Here is an 18,608-nt window from a genome sequence, read left to right on the forward strand (position 1 = left end):
CGCCTCTGTCCTGAGTGAAGCAGAGCCAAAAACATAGGCAGAAAGCACTGCACGATCCACATCAACAGGGAAAGCTGCTGGAGACAGGAGCTGATGGAGAGCTGGAGTTGGCGGTGGTCTGCAGCAGTCAGTCGGCTAAATGTGAGGGGCGAAGAACATCAGGTTAAAGGCGACACCTCTGCACCCATCTCCCCGGGCTCCCTCGGGTGGCGGCGGACCTGGTGTACCAGGTCTCTGTTCTGAGACCCTGTGCTTGGGTGTTCCCAGGTCTCTAGCTTTCTACCCCTCCGGGGAGGCGGATCCCAGCCCCCAACCCACCACCATCGTCCGCCCAGTCCCTTCCCTGTCCTGGTCCCGAACCGACATAAACAGTAGGTTGCCGGACACGGTGAAGTCCTTCAGAACCGCCCCTGGTCGGGGGAGCGGTGTGGCATCCGGGGACAGGACCCTGCGGACCAGCTCCGCTTCCATGGGCGATGAGAAAGGCATCGTGATGTTCCCGGTGGGGACCCGGTTAAGGAGCTTGGACTATGCCTAGGACTTGGCCGGTGCCCATCTCATCCCCACAGGCTGTCTTCCCACGCACTGGCCCAGGTCCTGAAGCAACCCCACCCAGCTGTCTTGATTCCCCACTTTCCTCTGTTGTACCCCAAGCTGACTCCTGTGTGCCCTTCCAAGGCCCTCCCCACCATGACCCCTGCCGCATCAGCCGTCCCCCCATCACTTGAACCCCCCCAGCCCCATCCAGCCCACACCCCAGCCACCGGCTCCCACCTTGCACGCTTCCCCCCAACTCCTGATCCTTTCTCATACCCAAGACCCCCTACCTCCTGGCGCTTTGCCCGTCACCCCATCGCCCAGCACCCACCGTGCACACGCTCCACCTCCCATCCCCCACCTGCTCCCTTCCTCTGAGCCACACCCCCCCACCTCCAACTCCCAGCCCCCACTCCCCCCCCACCCGGCCCCTTACCCCCATCTCCCAAACCCTACCTCCTGCACCTGGCCCTGCCCTCCCCCACCTCCTGGCCCTGCCCCCCACCTCTTGACCCTGTTGCCCCCAACAGGATACAACTGAACCAGGCGTCTTTCCGCCCCCCTGGCCCCGCACTGGCAGCTTCCATTCTGTGCAGAAGCAGCACTGCCACGCGGCACCCGTGGGGCGCCTCCTCCCGGCCCCGAGGCCCTTGCTGCCCCTGCACCCTGGGGACCTCCGTCGCCCGCAGCACCCGCCTCTCCTGGGCCGCCAGGAACGCCAGGGCCTCCTGGGCCATCAGCATCGCCCGCCGCACCCCCTGTGCCCTGGCCTGCGGCCCGCATGGCTCCTGGGCCTCTGTGGTGTGCTCAGAGACAAAGTCAGGGCCCACGAGGACGCGGAGGCAGTGAGGCTGCAGGAAGTTCCGCCCCCTGGCGTGCGTGCGACTGGCAGCCTGGGATCCTCAGGGCGCCTGCGCACAGGGGTCCTACTTCCGGCCCTGAGAGACCCTGGGCGAGCCCTGGAGCACGTGACTGGTTCTCCCCGCCCGCCCCACCCCAAGAGAGCCCGGGCCGGAAGGTGGCCACGATGCCAGCCTGGACCCCTCACCCCTGAGCAGCCGGCTGTCCGCCGGGCCCTTGTCCCGGGAGCCCTGCAGGGAGTCAGGCACGGCGGGGCCCAGCCTGTCCCGTCCCCCTGGTCTCCCTCACACCGAGGAGCAAGGCGGGCCTGGGAACATGGGGCCAGGGCTGTGCGGCCATCGTCCCAGACTCTGCCTGCCCTGCCTGTCCTTGGGGGAGTGCCCAGGACAGACCCCGGGGCCAGGCCTCTAACTGGGCTCAGCAGCTTCGGTCCCTGTCCTGGTCGCCCAGCCAGGTGGGGGAGCTGGAGCTGCAGGTCGGGTGGTTCGGGGGTGGCCTCCCGTCACCCAGGGGCTCCCTGGCCCCAGGTCGGGCCCCCAATCACCCAGGGGCTCCCTGGCCCCAGGTCCAGCCCACGTGGATGGGAGGCACCAGCGGGACCAGAGCTGGGGGAGGGAAGGGAGCCAGGACTCCTTGAGGGGACCCCATAGTTCCCTTGTCTCCCAGCACAGACCTCATGGGATCTCCCTCTCTCCCTCCTTCCCTTGCTCCCCTGGCGGCGTCGGAGGTGCGGAGGGCCCTCAGCTGGGAGGTGACCCTGTGGTCTGCTGGCCTGCCGGGTGCTGGCCTACTTCTGTGTCTGGAAGGGCGTCAGATCCACAGGAAAGGTGCTGCGAGAGGTAGGCAGGGGTGGGGGTGGCATGGTCCTAGGAGCTGGGTGTCTGTCTCCACACCCTGTTCACAGTCTGTGGGAGGAGAGGCTGCACTCCTCCATCCCGGGTGTCTGGGCTGCTCACCAGGCCAACTCAGGCCTCCCACATCCTGCACCCTGGGCTGGGCATGAAACCGATCCAATCGTCCCGTAGGCTGTTCTTTTTGATAAACATAGAAACTGACCCTTCTGGTCTTCAAGCTTGAACCTTACAGTTGTTTTATCTGAATTCCTTCCTCAGGAAATGACCTTGGGGCCTCTCAAAGTATCAAAGAACCGAAACTCACCAGATTGCATCCAGGCAATGAGATGCTGGACCCCCTCATTCATCAGGATTGCTTTCTGGGCCCTCCCGAGTTCCTGTTTTCCTACACATTGGTGCCTTTCTTCCCTGCTATATAAACCCTTAGTTTTAGTCAGGGAGATGGATTTGAGACTTAACTCCCATCCCCCGGCTGCAGCACCCAATTAAAGCTGTCTTCCCTGGTAATTGTCTTCGTCTCAGTCTTTGGCTTTCTGTGCGGCCAGCAGCAGGACCTAGACCAAACCCTTGGTATTTTGGTAACATGCACACCCCCAGGAAAGGACCCCGGACACGGCTCCCACCTCTAGGCTTAAAGCGAATGCACTTCCCGCACCTCCAGTCTTCCGTGTAGCAGCTTTTACCTACGTATGTCTGTGCCACATCCAGTCCTGAGACAGCTGAGTGACCCTGAGAAAGGCTTCCCCAACACGGGAACAGAGGCTGGAGGGCTGGGGCTGGCAGAGGGCGGCAGGACTGCAGGGACATTCTTAGAGCGCTAAAAAGTCAATGCAGACGCAGCAATAAAAGCATGCCATTTTCCAAAGCAGGCTCCGGCTTCCGCCTCTGCTGCTTTAAGAAGGGGTTGGGGTACAGGAGGTAGGGGGAACCTCCTCCAGCTGGAGCTGATGCGGTGAGCAAGGCTCTGCTCTGGAGGCCTCTGCAGCCGGCACCCTTCTGGGGACTGGGAAGGGAGCAGGGAAGGCAGCAGCCCGGGGAAAGCCTCGTCCCCCTGGAGCCGAGGCACTTGGCGGGAGAGCAGGATGAGAGTGGGCTGGAGAGCAGCCACACTGGCGGGGAAGGATGGGTGAAGGGATTCCACAGATGTCTAGAAAGCTGGAAAGAGCTCCTTAGCAGGTCCAAGCCCCAGGTGTAGGGGAGGACCAGATGTGGAGGACAAAGACCATTGTCCAGGGGGATCTCCAGGCGTTGGCATTATTGGGTCCTACTGAGATGGGGCCGTCAAGGAGAAAACACAGGCTGTGTGTGGCAGGGCGACAAATGAGTGCTGCTACCAAGCTCTGTCCTGTTTTCTATGCACGTCTCAGAGCCCCTCCAGTGACTGTCATCTCCGGCGTCCTCCTGCACCTCTGTGTTTGTAGACATCTTCTCACATTTCAGATCCTGCTGAGCCTCTGGGCCCCCTGCACGTGCCTTCTGACTCTCAGCTGCTGGGATGGGCACCTCTGTGCCCTGTGCCAGCGCCCCTCCTGCAGCTCCCGACACATCTCCTTTTTTTCCTGTGCCCTGCACAGGGTGGGCCTGGAAGCTCGGGGGAATTTGTACCCTTGGACACAGCCCCCCACTGATGCGGCCAAGAGTCACTGGATAACTGTCTTAGTCTCTCACCCTTTGAAGGACAACTCTGAGGTGCGGCTGACTGTGGAGCGAACGAAATGGAACGGATGCACAGCGATGAGTGTGGACAAAGGAACACCGACTTCTCAGGCTGCCGATACGTATCTCAGTAGAAGCACGGGGGAGGGGGAATGCTATATAGAGAAATATCGCTATAGTGTCTGAAGAGTTTAGAATGTATTGACCTAATATAGACACAATAAAAGTGAAAACATTGGAAGAAAATTTCGATGAACTTTATTTGATTGTTGGAATGGAAAAGACTTTCTTTCTTCCTTCTTTTCTTTCTTTCTTTCTCTCTCTTTCTCTCTTTCTTTCTTTCTTTCGTTTTTCCATTATTATACCTTAAGTTCTGGGGTACCTGTGTGCGATGTGCAGGTTTGTTACATAGGTATACATGTGCCATGCTGGTTTGCTGCGCCCATCAACTCGTTGACCCAGCAATTCCATTACTGGGTATATACCCAAAGGATTATGAATCACTCTACTATAAAGACACATGCACACGTATGTTTATTGCAGTACTGTTCACAATAGCAAAGACTTGGAACCAACCCAAATGCCCATCAATGTTAGACCGGATTTTAAAAATGCGGCACATATGCAGCCATGAAAAAGAATGAGTTCGTGTCGTTTGCAGAGACGTGGATGAAGCTGGAAACCATCATTCTCGGCAAACTAACACAGGAACAGAAAACCAAACACTGCGTGTTCTCACTCATAAGTGGGAGTTGAACAATGAGAACACACGGACACAGGGAGGGGAACATCACACACCGGGGTCTGTCGGGGGTGAGGGGCTGGGGGAGGGATAGCATCGGAAAAGACTGTTCTAAGCCTACTAGCAATGAGAATAATGATAACCAGTAACATTTGTTGGGTGGTTACCACGTCCCAAACCACTGTCGTAGGCACTAGACAAGAATCAGCTCATTTATCCAGAAATACACCACATTTTCATTGTCGTTATCCTCGGCGGCGAGATAATGGTTGGTTTTTTATTTTCTCTTCCAAACTTGCCCACATTTCCTCTTCTTTTACAGTGAACATGTATTACATTTATAAGCAGAAAATGATTAAGAAAGTTATTCATTACTTGCTGTTGAGGAAAATTTCTAATGAGCTCCGGAGTGAGCCAGTTTGCCAAAGTTTAAATTAGCCTGTTCAATTCACTGGAGGCCGTATTTTTCCTCTGAAACTTGTTCTAATTGGCACCTTTTCTTGACGCAATGAGGCGGAGGGTGCCGTGATGAAGTCCCTGAAGTCACCAAGCCTTGGGGCCCACGCTAGACACCACGGGGCCTACAGGCACCCACCATCATGCCCCGCTAATTTTTTTTATTTCTAGTAGAGACGGGGTTTCACCATGTTAGCCAGGATGGTCTCGATCTCCTGACCTCGTGACCCGCCCGCCTTGGCCTCCCAATGTGCTGAGATTACAGGCATGAGCCACCGTGCCTGGCCGCTATTATGACTTGTAACGTTTGTTTTATCCATCAATCAGGAAGGGATATCTTGCACTACTGTCCCTGCCTTTACTCGGCTCTTTTTCTAACGTATAGACTTGTAACAGGCTTAGGTCATTCTTTTCAGTCATTGTTTGTTTATTCTAAGCCTTCAAAACTTTAAATTTCCCTTCAAGAACCGCTCATGGCACATTCAACAAGTCTTCATAATTATTGCTGAGGACACATCTTGATAATTGCATCTTACTGTTCATTCTGCCCAGAAGGAAGGTGCTAAAAGCATAGATCTATTTGAGTCAATGGGAAGTTTATAAGAGTTTGTTCATATGGTGGTGACTTGGAAGTAACAATATTGGAAGATTGACAGCAAGGCATCTTGGAGAAGAGGCATGTGGATGGACTTCCCAGATTGGGCCTAGAATACCAGGAAATGCACATCCCTTGTGTGCGTTCCCGAGGTGCTTTCGGTACTCACGTGGATGTGATGACCTGCTCTGGGGATGTGAGTTAACTTCCTTCCTCAGTTACTCCGATTCTTGCTCAGTGGGCTCATGATAAATGTGGCCATGAGGACAGAAATGGAAGTTACTCACGGGCTCAACAACATGGTCTTCACCAAGTGCCAAATCTCCCAAGAGCAGAGCCTCATATATGGGCTCATCCCACAGGGGTCTGTCTTAGCCCATTCAGGCTGCCACAGCACAATACCATAGACTGGGTAGCTTATAAACAACAGAAATTTATTTCTTACCGTTTTGGAGGCTGGAAGGTTCAAGATCAAGGAGTCAGCAGATTTGGTGTTTGGTGTCAGCCCACATTCTGGTTCATAGATGGTGCCTTCTAACTGTGTTTGCACACGGAACCTCTCAGGGGTCTCTTTTATGAGGACACTAATCCCATTCTTGAGGTCTCTGCCCTCTTGATCTAATCACCATTCAAGGCTCCACTTGCAATAACATCATATCGGTGATTAGGTTTCAACATATGAAATTTGGGGTTACAGACATTCAGACCTACCTGGTGAAAAGATGATTATATCATATCAAACCCCTTCCATTCTGCAGGGGGCAGCAAGTTTTTCTCTTTGGAATAGATGCTTTTTCTGTGTATATACATGCTCTCCACTGCCGCGGTTTCGCCAACACCACCATCCACGGATGTACTACGGGCTCATTCACCATCACCATATCCTACTCGAAAGCTGCAATGAAATGGATTAGAGACTGTAATCTGAAAATCTGGGATCCCTGTGGTACTGAGCTAACAAATGAGAGGAGGATTATTGTGTTGGCTAGGTAATGGACCCTGACTGTCAAGAAGAGATATAATTTCTGCTACATATGTGGGGTCACAGCAAAATATTTCTGAGATTCACCGAATTTTAGGGAACATTTGCTAATATTGCTATCTACAGTGGTAAAATTTGGTGGAAGGTGACAACTCCTAGACAGGCCCAAAAAGGGCTCAGACCCCTCAGGAACAGAAGCCTGTGTCACCCACCGAGTGAAAAATCATAATCAGCCAATATGTTCGCTGAGGCCAACTATGGGTATGTATGTAATTCCAAAAATGAGGATCACAGGAGGTCATGTCTACTTTACTTCGTTGTTATTTGGTACATAATTTTATTTGTATTAGTTCATTTCCCCCCTTCCCCACCTTCTCTCCGCCATTTTGTAATTTAGTCTACAGATGATAGGCTCTCAAACCAGCATCATTGTTGGCAGCAAAAGCACAATCTGTAAACTATTTCAAAGAGGTGTGTTCTGAGCCAATATGAATGATCGCAGCCTGGAGAAGACACGAACCCGAGACTTGAGCAGTGGCCCCGAGGCAGTCAGACTGCAGCTCTATTTTATACATTTCAAAGGAAGCAGAAGTTACAGGCAAAGTCATAAATCAATACATAGAGTTTAGACACTGGTTTAGCCAAAACATTGGGGTATCCTGAAGCAGGGCTTACAGGTCATAGTTGGACTCAGAGATTCTTTAATTTGTACTTGGTTAAAAGAGCAAGGCTTTGTCTAAACACTTTGTGAAACAAGTATACACATACATATACATATATATAATACAAATATACTTATGGATGTGGAGTAACCCAAGGGAGAGCCATGGTGCATTCAGTGGCTCGGCTCCTCAGCCTTCTCATACAGCAGATGTTAAAGAAATAACAACGTCGGGCCGGGCGCGGTGGCTCAAGCCTGTAATCCCAGCACTTTGGGAGGCCGAGACGGGCGGATCATGAGGTCAGGAGATCGAGACCATGCTGGCTAACACGGTGAAACCCCGTCTCTACTAAAAAATACAAAAAACTAGCCGGGCGAGGTGGCGGGCACCTGTAGTCCCAGCTACTCGGGAGGCTGAGGCAGGAGAATGGCGTAAACCCGGGAGGTGGAGCTTGCAGTGAGCTGAGATCTGGCCACTGCACTCCAGCCTGGGCCACAGAGCGAGACTCCGTCTCAAAAAAAAAAAAAAGAAAAAAAAAAAAAAAGTCATGTCCCTGGCCCCTTTTGAAGTGGCATTCTGTGCAGCCTCACAGTATGTATGCGGTCTAGACCTGGACAATTGTTTGCACTAGCAGGTGACTTGGAGGGCAAATTGAGGTGGAATCAGCGGCCTCTGTCCTCTCTGCAGGTCACAGAGACTCCGGTTTTTGTGTCAGTGTTAGCCGAGATTCTGCGTGTGGTGCGAGGCAGGCATGCAGAGGTGTGCCGGAGCCAGCCTGTACTTGCTGGTGGTGACAGCCCAGGGGGAACATCTCTTCACAACTCCACTCCGGAGACTCCACAATCGGCCTCGGTGGGAGTACGTACACCAAGGCAGTCAGCAAATGCCACCAGTCAGGGCTCCTCCCTGCCTCTCGAGAGCCCACTGTTCAACCTGGACTGGCACACCACTGGGTCCAAGACATCCTTTTTCATGGCCCGTTCAGACCTAGCAGCTGCAGAGTGGCTCTGGAACCTATATTAGAGAGGAAATTTCCTGATCCTTGACCCACAGCAAAGGCGCTGTGTTCCCAGGACCAAAGGTGGAGCCAGCAGCCTCCTGACTCTCTACTTTCCACGTGTGGCACAGGCACTGGCTCCTGGGCAGGTCAGTTCTGTGGTGTTCTGGGAGTCACTTCCAGAGTTGCAGCCTACATTTCATTCTGACAGGTCTTTGAACGATTTTGTAAGCAACTGGCTCTGTGTGTTAAGGTCCCGGTGCCAAACTAGCCAGAGAGGTTTCCGTTATCTGCACTCACACCCCAACTGATACACGAAGATGTGCCCGTGTAGTTCTATAATAAGATGCCTGCATCTACCTTTGGAGTGTTAGTCGGGGCACGGCAGGAACCAGGTGGCACGCTCTAACATATTTAACTGAAGAGCATTTAATAAAAGGACTGTCTAGAGAGGTGTGAGTAGGGGAGAGGTGTGAGTAGGGGAGAGGTGTGCTCTTCTCCTCGGTGGGAGTGCTGGAGCTGCCCCATACGGGCTCCTGAGAGCTGGCTGTTGCATTGTCCGAAATGTGGGAGCCAGTTGTCAACTGGTACCATTTCCAAATTGTTTGTTTGCTGCATAAACTTACAATTCAACAAATTGTGTGAATCTCTAAGGTGATATATATAACTGAAAGTGTGTAATTGCATCGTTGTAACACAAAGGATAAATGTTTGAGGGGATGGGTACCCCGTTTTCCACAATGTGATTGTTACGCATTGCATGCCTATCTCAAAACATCTCATGTGCCCCAGAAACATGTACCGCTACTAAAGTACCCACAAAGATTCAACTAAAAGATTACTTTAAGAAACAATAAGAAATAACTAAGATGATTTATATAAGAACTGATTATTTTCTAATTATTTTACTGATATCCATGCCCTTGTGGTTATTCACGCCTATGGCATCTGTGTGCTGCAAATACTGTATAGCTGTGTGATATGGTCCACATCTTCCTGACTCTGTGAGGAGCGATGACATATTTGTTACTTGGCATCATCCATGTTGGGAGTATTTACACCACGGACAATGGTGAATACTGCAATTCAGGGCTCCACTTACTGTTTTGTTGACTTCCCAGTCTTAAGCACATGATGGTGAAAATATTAATGATGGAAATTAACCTTTAAAGTGCACCACATCGTCTGTCGTGGTCACAAGGTGAGTAGCCTCACAATTTGAGGAAATAGTTTCCTAGCATTCAAAAACTATTATCTGGCTCAGCAAAGAGGTCTTTCATGGCATTTATTAACACGTGAAGGGTCTTCTTTCACTTTTGTCTGTGTCGTTAACCTAAATGAAAATATCAACCAACATTCATGTGAGAACCCCTATCCTTCATCGCCTGCAACCACAGAGTGATCACAAACACAAGAGTCTGGGAAAAAGTCACGGAAGCAGCCTGTGAGAATCCATTCTGTGTACGGATTTTACAATCAAGAATGTTTTGTATTTTATGACTGTTTGTCAATTGTGTGCGACACCTTCCAAATGGGAGTCGAAATTATAATATAGTTACATACATAGGTGTAGACATACCTTCTACCACTCCCCTGCCCCGCCCTTCCCACCTCAGACAACCAGTTATCAAACATTTACCAGCATACCACTGTCAACAAGGGATGGTTGGACACCAAGAGAAGCCTTTACCAAACCTAGGCTTGAGAGGAGGACAAGCATAGCGGCTGATGCTCCTGCATCCTGGTGAGAGTGAGAGCCCCTGGGGAATTCGGCCACTCACAGGGAGGAGGTCTCCCTGAGATGGAGAGGAGAGATGCGGCTGCAGGGAGGCCAGGAGGGTACAGGGAGATGCTGTGAAGGCCTCGGGAGTGGGAAGCTTGCATTCACCTCTTGTGGTGCCTGCACGGGCAATTGGGGGCTTTGGGCATCCATCCTCATGGGAGGTAAGTTTCTAGCTTGGCCCAAGCGAGCCGGTTGCTTGAAAGACAGGTGCCCACTCGAATGAATGGTTATTAGAAACACTGGTGTTCTTGGAGTCTGAACAGTTTAAGACTGGCAGAGCCTTTCGGACTGACCCAGTATCCCCCAGCTTGCTCTCCTTCCCCTGGCCATTAACAGACGAGCACCTTTAGACTCACAGAGGGACCACGGGCCGTGGACAAGTGTTTCTCCCCTCTCTGCACACACGGTGCAAGGCCCAAAGCGTGGTGGCAAATCTCGCCCCCAGGCTGAGTCCCTCGAAGGTCTCTGGAGCCCATTTACGCCACCACACACTGCCCCATCTTTCTGCCCTCCCGTCTGGACTCCCTCCACTCCCTTCCCCACTTCCCATCGCTGGCCTGTCCCCAGCCTCTCTTGTCCAGTAGTCGTAAGTCTACCTCCACAGGCGCTCTGAGAAGCCAAGAAGCGAGGCCTCCTGAGGGAGCGTTGGGCTCTCCAGGGCTAACAGGGTCTCCCAGGGGCCAGGAGCCACCACATGCCAGGGGCCTGTTTGCGCAGGCGCCCTGAGCAGCCAGAGGCACGTCATGCACCAAAGAGGTGGAGCCTCCTGAGGTAGCTTCCGGTTCTCCAGGGCCAACTGGGCTACCCAGGGGCCCGTGGGTGGGAGGGTGGAATCCACCACATGACAGGGGCCTGTTCGCGCGTAGGCGCCGTGGGCATCCAGCTTTGCATTGTGGAGGAAGCGGGGGTTTCGTGTGGGAGCTTCATCCCACCAGTGGCCCTCCAGGAGGACAGGCAGCTTCAACGTTAACTCTGAGGTGGAGGCGAGGCGGCCATGCAGGCCTCAGACAAAGGAGCAGGTGATGATGCCAGTGGTGGTGCGGAGGGCGGTGCTGGTGCTCCCGGAGGCGCTGGTGCCCCCGGAGGTGCTGGAGGCCCCGGAGGCCATGGAGGTCCCGAAGACGCTGGAGGTTGGGGCTTCGCAGGATCTGAGAGCGGTGCTGCTGGGGAAGCTCCCCAGGCTGAGGGCTCCTCACAAGCCCCAGGGCAGGGTGAAGAGGCCCAGGCCCTGGCCCCAGCCTCAGCCTCAGCCTCCGCAGGAGGCTCAGGACGCCAAGAGTGGCAGTTGTATCCTTCCCAAGGAGCCCCTAGGGTCAGGGCAGGGGGTGGAGGTTGGCCTGGGGATGGCCGAGGATGTGCAGAGAGAGGCTTGAGGGGGTGGGCAGGGAGAATGCCCTTGAGGGGTAGAAAGAGGAGTCGGAGGAACCAAGGGTGGCTGCAGGACGCAGCAGCCTGGGGGGCAGCAGCTGCCGCAGCTGGCATCAAGACGTTTTCAGGGGGAGCGTGGCCTGCAGAGGCACAGGGAGGGGTCTTGGGAAGCCCAAAGGGCGGCCTGGGCGGAAGGAGACCTGAAGCACACACTCGCCATCGCCTTAACGGAATCTCCACCAGCACCCTCACAGTGCCATTCCTGTCCAGCTTGGAGGCTGAGATTGCCCGCCACTATCTGGGCCCAAGATATGAAGACCTCGGAGGGGGCGTCCGCAGGGAGCTCACGGTGACTGGCAGTGACCTGGTTATGTAAGTTCTAGATGGGGTGGGGCGGGGAGGGAGGGGCAGTGGGACCGGGCCCATCTCTCCACTAGAGGGGCGCTATTGGCCGCACGCAGACGCCTAGGGGTTGGGTCTAAGGAGGGAGTATGACACACTGAGCTTGTCGCCGCCTGATGTCGGCACTCTATGCGAGGCGCCTGAGGATTAAGTCTAATGACGTGGGGGTGGGGGGAGGAACAGGAGGCCACCTCTCTAATAAAATTCTTTTCTTTCCTCTCACTTTTAGCCGATTAATTTCGAACAACTCTGGTCTCCTCCAACTTTCCGTCATCTTCTTGCTCAACCAGCTTTCCATGGTGATACGGACCATGCAGCGCTTGGTGCCGCCAAATTTGGCTAAGCGTCAGCCCGGAAAAGGGGGTTGAGGCCTAAACCTGTGTCGGTCCTGGGCAGTGCATCCTTCCCTAGGGAAATGATTCCTTAACAGCAGTTGCCACTTTGTGCTTTTGAGGGGTGAGGCGAATTGTGTGCCTGGACTGGCCCCTCACTGCTCTCTCCCCACGTGTTTGGATTGGTGCTGCAATGTTACTGCTGAAAATAAAACTGAGCTACTGTTCTGTGTCTGAGTTCCTTTTCATTCACTTCACCAGTTTGCACAGAGAGAGAGAGAGGCCAGAAGTCTGACTTCTTACCCTTTTGCCGGCATGCCAGGTGTCTGGGTTCCCTTCCTCTGAGCAGCCCTGGCAACCCTGCTCGCCACATCACAGCAGTGGGGGCCAAGTCATATCACAAAGGAAAACCACCTTTTTCCATTTCATGGAACCACAGGCAAAAAAACTCTCAATTTTGCAAGATGCCTCCCAAAAAGCTGCATGGGGGAACAAAAATTAATACTTTGAAACCAGCATTCTGTGTACATCCCGAGCCTTAAATGCATAAATAGAAATGTAATGGAAAGTACTTCTATCTCTTGGAATCCGCGTTAAAGAAACAACCATTCCTGTTGAGACTTTTAGACAAGAATCTCTTTGAATCCTTATCTACAACAGGTGGAAAACTGAGAGCAATTTAAATGCTCAACAACTCCATTGTAATGGATCTTTCATGCAGCCCTCCAATAACATGTTTTTGAAGTTTGTTTGTTTTCTTTTTTTTGAGACGGAGTCTCGCTCTGTCGCCCGGGCTGGAGTGCGGTGGCCGCATCTCAGCTCACTGCAAGCTCCGCCTCCCAGGTTTACCCCATTCTCCTGCCTCAGCCTCCCGTGTAGCTGGGACTACAGGCGCCCGCCACCTCGCCCAGCTAGTTTTTGGTATTTTTTAGTAGAGACGGGGTTTCACCGTGTTAGCCAGGATGGTCTCCGTCTCCTGACCTCGTGATCCGCCCGTCTCGGCCTCCCAAAGTGCTGGGATTACAGGCTTGCGCCACCGCGCCCGGCCTATTTTTGAAGTTTTTAAGAAAGAGGTGGAAGTCATATGTCGCAGGAAGAAATTTCAGGAAAAAACGGACGTTTAACTTGCAAAACCTTATACCTTTATGTGTTTGCTATAAAGTTAACGTCTAATACAATTAGAAAACTATAAAACTATTCCAAAATGCTGTCAGTAGTTAATGCTGAGGAAGGACTCAACTGACTTTCGCCTTCTTCCATTTCCTAAATTGTCTTCAATTACAACTTGTACTACTTGACTACCTGAATCCCAGCATCTTTCCTCCAACCCGAGGACAAAGGTGGGAAAATCCAGAGGCGCAACAGATGAAAAAAAAAACTTTTAACATTTTCCATCCCAGCCGAAGCAAAATATATGTAACAAAACCGACGCTGGTCACCCTGGTCAGCACCCAATATCAATCTGGCAATCCAATCTGGCAATCCAATCTGGCAAGGTTCGAACTTGCCCCCATTGGTCCCCATTGTCTTTGATCCATTCGAGGTGGGGAGGGATGACCTCCAACCGGAAATTCGATGGGTGGTCTCAGGGCAAGATGAAGAGCAGACGGTCACCCTGAGACAGGCCTGTTCCTGTTGAGCTTCCACTAACAGTTCCTTCAGTGCTCAACGAATGTGACCAGACAAATAAGGAAGGTTCTCCGAGTTAGGCCTGTGGAACTTCCATCAGCAGTTCCTTGAGAGATCCCCTCCACATGTACAAAACACACACACAAAAGAGACGAGATGGACCAAGATTCCAAACCAATATTCCTGACCAAGAATTTTTAAGAGTATTCTTCCAAACTAACCTCCTATTCTCCATCTGAGAAATGTCCCCAATTGAGGAGAAATCTCCCAAATGAAGACTCTTCCTACTATTTAGGGAGAGACAACCCAGATCCCAGAAGGAGTCGAACTGAGGCATCCAAAGAAGCTGAACTAACCAGGATAAGGAAGGAGGTGTTGGTCGCGCCTAGAATTCCCACCAGAGCGGTTGAAAGACGGCTTTCCGGGAACTGTTTCTACACTGCAATCGGGCCCAAGCTGTGAGGTGGTTGGCCGCACCTCACAAGCAGGGACAGTGCCAGAAATGGCCTTCAGTTAAATAAGCAGTCACCAGAGCTCACCTCCAGGTCCATCAAGGTGGTGGGGGGGCTGAGGAATCACAAGTAGGAGATCCCGGATGAGGCCGCAAATTTGTAACCACCCAAGGGGCTCCTCCTGCCTGCTGCACAAAAACAGACCATGGCATTGCAGTAAAGAAAGAATTAAATAGACACGAGGCCAGCCACGCCACGTGGGAGACAAGAGTTAGTACTGAAATCGATCTCCTCCAGGTTAGGGGTTTTTCAAAGGCAGTTTGTGGGAAAGGGTGGGGGTGGCTAGGCTTGCTGCTGATTTGTTGGGGCAGAGATGAAATCATAGGGAGTCGAAGCTGTCCTCCTGAGGGCTGAATCACTCCTGGGTGGGGACACAGGAGAAGGGTTGGTGGGTCCAGGTGGAGCCATGGGTGTCAGACATGCAAAAAAACGGAAAACATGTCTCAGAAGGCCAATCTACCATGGTGGTGTCATATGCAGGAATGGCTGGCAATACCTTAGCAGAAGCAAGCTCCTCTCCTCCTCCAGCCTGATGGCCTTTTGTTAGGTTTACATAGCTTCATGAGTTTTCAGGAAGGGCTATTATCATTTAAACTATATGCTGTCTCTCAAAGTCAGCTTGTCCCAAAATCTCAGGAGTAATTAAGGGAGAGGCAAAATGGAGAGTGGGTTAGCCCAGCTCACTATCATAATTTGTCTCACAGACACAATTTTTGCAAAGGTGGTTTCTTTTGGGGGAAGGAGGAGGGAGGATTGTAGTGTTGGGAAAATATAATAAGAGGCAAAATCACTTGCCAACGTAGAAAACATCTCCACAAAGGCAGAAAAGCTTCATGATTGAACAAGCATTGCACTACAATGTGATGCACATCACAGGCAATCTGCTAAAACACTGCAAAGACAGAAGGAAATATGACCCTTTTCTATAGCCAAGTAGATGCAACCCATGACATACATGCTCTCAAGATGAACAGTAACCAGTCCTCAAGTGAGACGACTTGACAGTGCCATCTCTTGCCCATAGTTCATCCTACAATTACCTGATAATTGGGGTGACCATGTGTATCAGTTAAATTGGTGTTAGGGACTGAATGTTTGTGTCCTCCCCCAGTCGTATGTTGAAGTTCTACCCCCAGTGTGGCTGTACTTGGAGACGGGACCTCTACGGGTGTAATTAAGGTTCCACAAAATCACAGGTTCAGGGCTCTGATCCAGTTTGATCAGTGACATGAGAGCTCTCGTGCTCTCTCTCAGTGCACACGAACTGATGCAAGGCCATGTGAGGACATAGCCAGAAGGCGGCCATCTGCAAGTCACGAAGAGAGCCCTCACCAGAAACCAAATTTGCTGCCACCTTCATCATGCACTTGTAGCCTCCAGAACCGTGAGAAAGTAAACCTCTGCTGTTTAAGTCAACGCATCCATGGTTCCTCGTTATAGCTGCCTGAGCAGACTAATGCAATTGACTTTATCCAAAGAAAAAATAAATTTCCCCTGTCTTTACGCAAGGGGTTAGTTTTGCAACTTTGAGCAAGGTGCCCACTTCCGAAGCAAGTTCAGCTACTCTTCTCCCATGGAAACTGGGAGATAGGGGCACTTTCTTCCCTGATGTTTACATTTCAAAGAGAGGATTCCCAGGTCCTTGAAAATGACCTTCTGGGGTCATGAACATGGCAAGAGGCTGTATTAGCTCTTAAAAATATCTTCATGCTTTTCAAAAAGACAGAGAAAGGATGTATAAGTTCTCTAAAATAAATGCTTTATCAAACGAGAGGTGGAGGAGTCTCTTCCCTTATCTTCAACGGAGAGAATTAAACCTCTATTTTTAATTTGCACTGGTCCTTGCAGCAGCTCTCTCTAAAGTATGCTGTGCCCTGCAAATTTGCTAAACTAACTAATTAGTCTAGTAGCTCTTGCGTAGATTCGGTTGGATTTTCTGCAGAGACGAATGTGTTTTCTGAGAATAAAGGCAGTTGTACCTCTTCCTTTCCACTCTGGATCCTTTCATTGATTGATTTCTGTCCTCATTGAGCTTTGCATCTTCCTGCTTCTCTGTATCCCTGATAGCTGTTGATTGGACGGCAGATGTCGTGCCTGTCTCCTTGGCTGCTGGGTATTTCTGTATTCCTAGACGTTATCCATGAGCTGTGTTCTGGGAAGCTGTTAAGTTACTTGGAAACGGTTTGACCCTGCTGAGTCTTGCTTTGAAGATGTGCTGCGTGAGACCAGAGCAGCTCTTACTGTAGGCTTCAGTTTCCCACCCTACAGAGGTAACACCATTCCTGGCATCCTGGCTGATGCCTGCCAAGTGAATAAGAGCTTCTCTACCCTGGAGGGTGGGGACAGCTCCTGATCTCTATCCTGCTTGAGCACTGAGCAAAGTTACCTTTCACTTTCTCGGGGGATCCCCTCCCTGGCCTCAGGTAGCTTCCTCACACACCTGTGCTCACCGGTAGTTTGCTGAATACCCGAGCAGGACCCTCTGTGGATATCCAGGGTTCTTTCCCTCTGCAGCTCTCTTCTCTCTGGTCCCCCACCCTGCAAACTCCAGCCACCCAGACTCGCAATCAGAGTTTCCTCTGCCAAACTCTGGGTGTCACCTAGGCTCCAGCAAAAAAAAAAAAAAAAAAAAAAAAAAAGAAAGAAACTCTCTTGGTTTCTCTCTGTCTCCCTTCTCTTTTTCCCCCTCTTTCTTGAATGCTATTTTATGGGCATTAATTACTGATGCAATTTACTTCCCCTCCTCTGCACTCTACTTCCCCTCCTCATTCTCCCACTTATGGTTCTGTTAGATTCTATTTATTTCTGAGGCTTTTTTTCCTTCCTGAGGTTAAAATTGCCTTGTTTCTTTTCCTTCCTCCCTCCCTCCTTTCTTTCTTTCTTTCCTGTCTTTCTTCCTGACAGAGTTTTGCTCTTGTTGCCCAGTCTAGAGTGCAATGGCACGATCTCGGCTCACTGCAACCTCCGCCTCCCAGGTTCAAGTGATTCTCCTGCCTCAGCCTCCTAAGTAACTGGGATTACAGGCATGTGCCACTACGCCCAGCTTTTTTTTTTTTTTTTTAACCAGAGACGAGGTTTCTCTATGTTGGTCAGGCTCAAGTAAATTTGGTCTGATTTTACTTTCTGCTATTGCTGGCTTTCCCTCTCCTTAGCGCACAGAAATGGTCTCTTTACCACGCTGCCACAGCTGGGGGATCAGTGAGGGGTCCTACTTCCTCAGTGCCCTTTTTAGCACTATGAAGTTAAAACCAGGTACTGTAAGTGCTCACCTGATTTTTGATTCTTACAAAGGTGTTTTCTTTTGTGTGCGTACATAGTTGTTGAATTGGTGACCTTGTGAGGGGAATGAACGGCGGAGTCTTCTATTCCACCATCTTGGTCCATTCTTGTCTTCTCATTGTGGTTTTGATTTCATTTCTCTAATGATTAGTGATATGGAGCATTTTTTCATGTGCTTGTTAGCTGTGTGTCTCTTCTTTTGAAAAGTGTCTGTTCATGTCCTTTCCCCACTTTTAAATGGAGTTGTTTGTCTTTTGCTTGCATATTTATTTAAGTTCCTTATAGATTCTGGACATGAGACTTTTGTCAGATACACGGTTTGCAAATACGCTCTCCCATTCTGTAGGTTGTCGGTTTACTTTGTTGATAGTTTCTTTTGCTGTGCAGAAGCTGTTTAGTTTAATTACGTCCTATATGTGAATTTATGTTTTTGTTGCAATTGTGTCTTTGTCATGAAATCTTTGCCTGGTCCTATGTCCAAAATGGTATTTCCTAGGTTATCTTCCAGGGTTTTTATAGTTTTGGAGTCTTCAATTCATCTTGAGTTGATTTTTCTATATGGAGTAAGGGGAAGTCAGCCCAGAAAAGTTCCGAGGAAAGTGGGGGCGGGGGCCGCTGGGTCATCCCTCACACAGGCTCATCATTGGGATGCGTCCTGAACGCCCATCAAGCCCAAGCCCATGGCCCTTGTGATCCAGGTGAGGAAACTAAGGCCCAGAGAGGTGAATACCCTGCAGACTCTCAGTCCCAGTCTCTTCCCCTCACTCCCTGTGAGGCTCTCCGGCCTCATCGAGGTCCCATCAGGTGGGGAAAGATGCTGTTCCAGGTGCACACTGGTCTACAAGGCCAGAGCTTTCTGGAAGGGGGCAGTAAGTACCTCGGCTCTCTTTCTGGTAGGGGTGGGAGTCCTGAGAAGGCGGGAAGTGGCCCACTTGGTAACTCTGAGGTGCCATCAGGGCCC

At 51.2% G+C, this 18,608-nt stretch overlaps 2 protein-coding genes and 3 long non-coding RNA genes across 9 annotated transcripts in view; 3 read left to right on the plus strand and 2 right to left on the minus strand.

Moving 5' to 3' along the window:
- The window catches only part of LOC105471002 (glucose-6-phosphate 1-dehydrogenase-like), a 23,517-nt gene continuing 4,909 nt past the window's right edge, over nucleotides 1-18,608 (minus strand). For 2 of the 4 annotated variants that reach the window (XR_011618243.1, XR_011618244.1), the window contains exons 3-4: nucleotides 6,413-6,596; nucleotides 1-135 (exon numbers count right to left, since the gene is read on the minus strand). Coding sequence is in view for 2 of the 4 variants with exons in the window: in XM_071088700.1 (XP_070944801.1) it covers nucleotides 18,178-18,201 (24 nt within the window). In the remaining 2 variants the exon portion in view is untranslated. Of the gene's footprint in view, nucleotides 136-6,412; nucleotides 6,597-12,695; nucleotides 18,202-18,608 lie in introns of those variants that run through there. The other 2 variants (XM_071088700.1, XM_071088701.1) reach the window with 1 other exon arrangement.
- On the plus strand, nucleotides 1,713-2,561 carry LOC139360771 (uncharacterized). Of its 2 annotated transcripts, none has more exons than XR_011618246.1 (3): nucleotides 1,713-1,852; nucleotides 2,065-2,237; nucleotides 2,511-2,561. It is a non-coding gene; the product is annotated as an uncharacterized lncRNA (long non-coding RNA). The 2 variants fall into 2 exon arrangements; XR_011618247.1 differs by having other exon boundaries at nucleotides 2,070-2,237.
- Nucleotides 11,274-12,264, plus strand: LOC139360770 (uncharacterized). The gene is made up of 3 exons (XR_011618245.1): nucleotides 11,274-11,412; nucleotides 11,737-11,865; nucleotides 12,125-12,264. It is a non-coding gene; the product is annotated as an uncharacterized lncRNA (long non-coding RNA).
- Nucleotides 11,879-17,711, minus strand: LOC139360772 (uncharacterized). The gene is made up of 2 exons (XR_011618248.1): nucleotides 17,638-17,711; nucleotides 11,879-16,583 (listed from the first exon to the last, which is right to left on the minus strand). It is a non-coding gene; the product is annotated as an uncharacterized lncRNA (long non-coding RNA).
- LOC105471007 (NF-kappa-B essential modulator-like) overlaps nucleotides 18,313-18,608 on the plus strand; it is a 27,152-nt gene continuing 26,856 nt past the window's right edge. Inside the window, exon 1 of the mRNA XM_071088703.1 lies at nucleotides 18,313-18,516. Coding sequence (XP_070944804.1) covers nucleotides 18,328-18,516 — 189 coding nt within the window. The 5' untranslated portion in view covers nucleotides 18,313-18,327. The remainder of the gene's footprint in view (nucleotides 18,517-18,608) is intronic.

The sequence above is a fragment of the Macaca nemestrina genome, chromosome X (genome assembly GCF_043159975.1).
Source record: "Macaca nemestrina isolate mMacNem1 chromosome X, mMacNem.hap1, whole genome shotgun sequence".
NCBI lineage: Eukaryota > Metazoa > Chordata > Mammalia > Primates > Cercopithecidae > Macaca > Macaca nemestrina.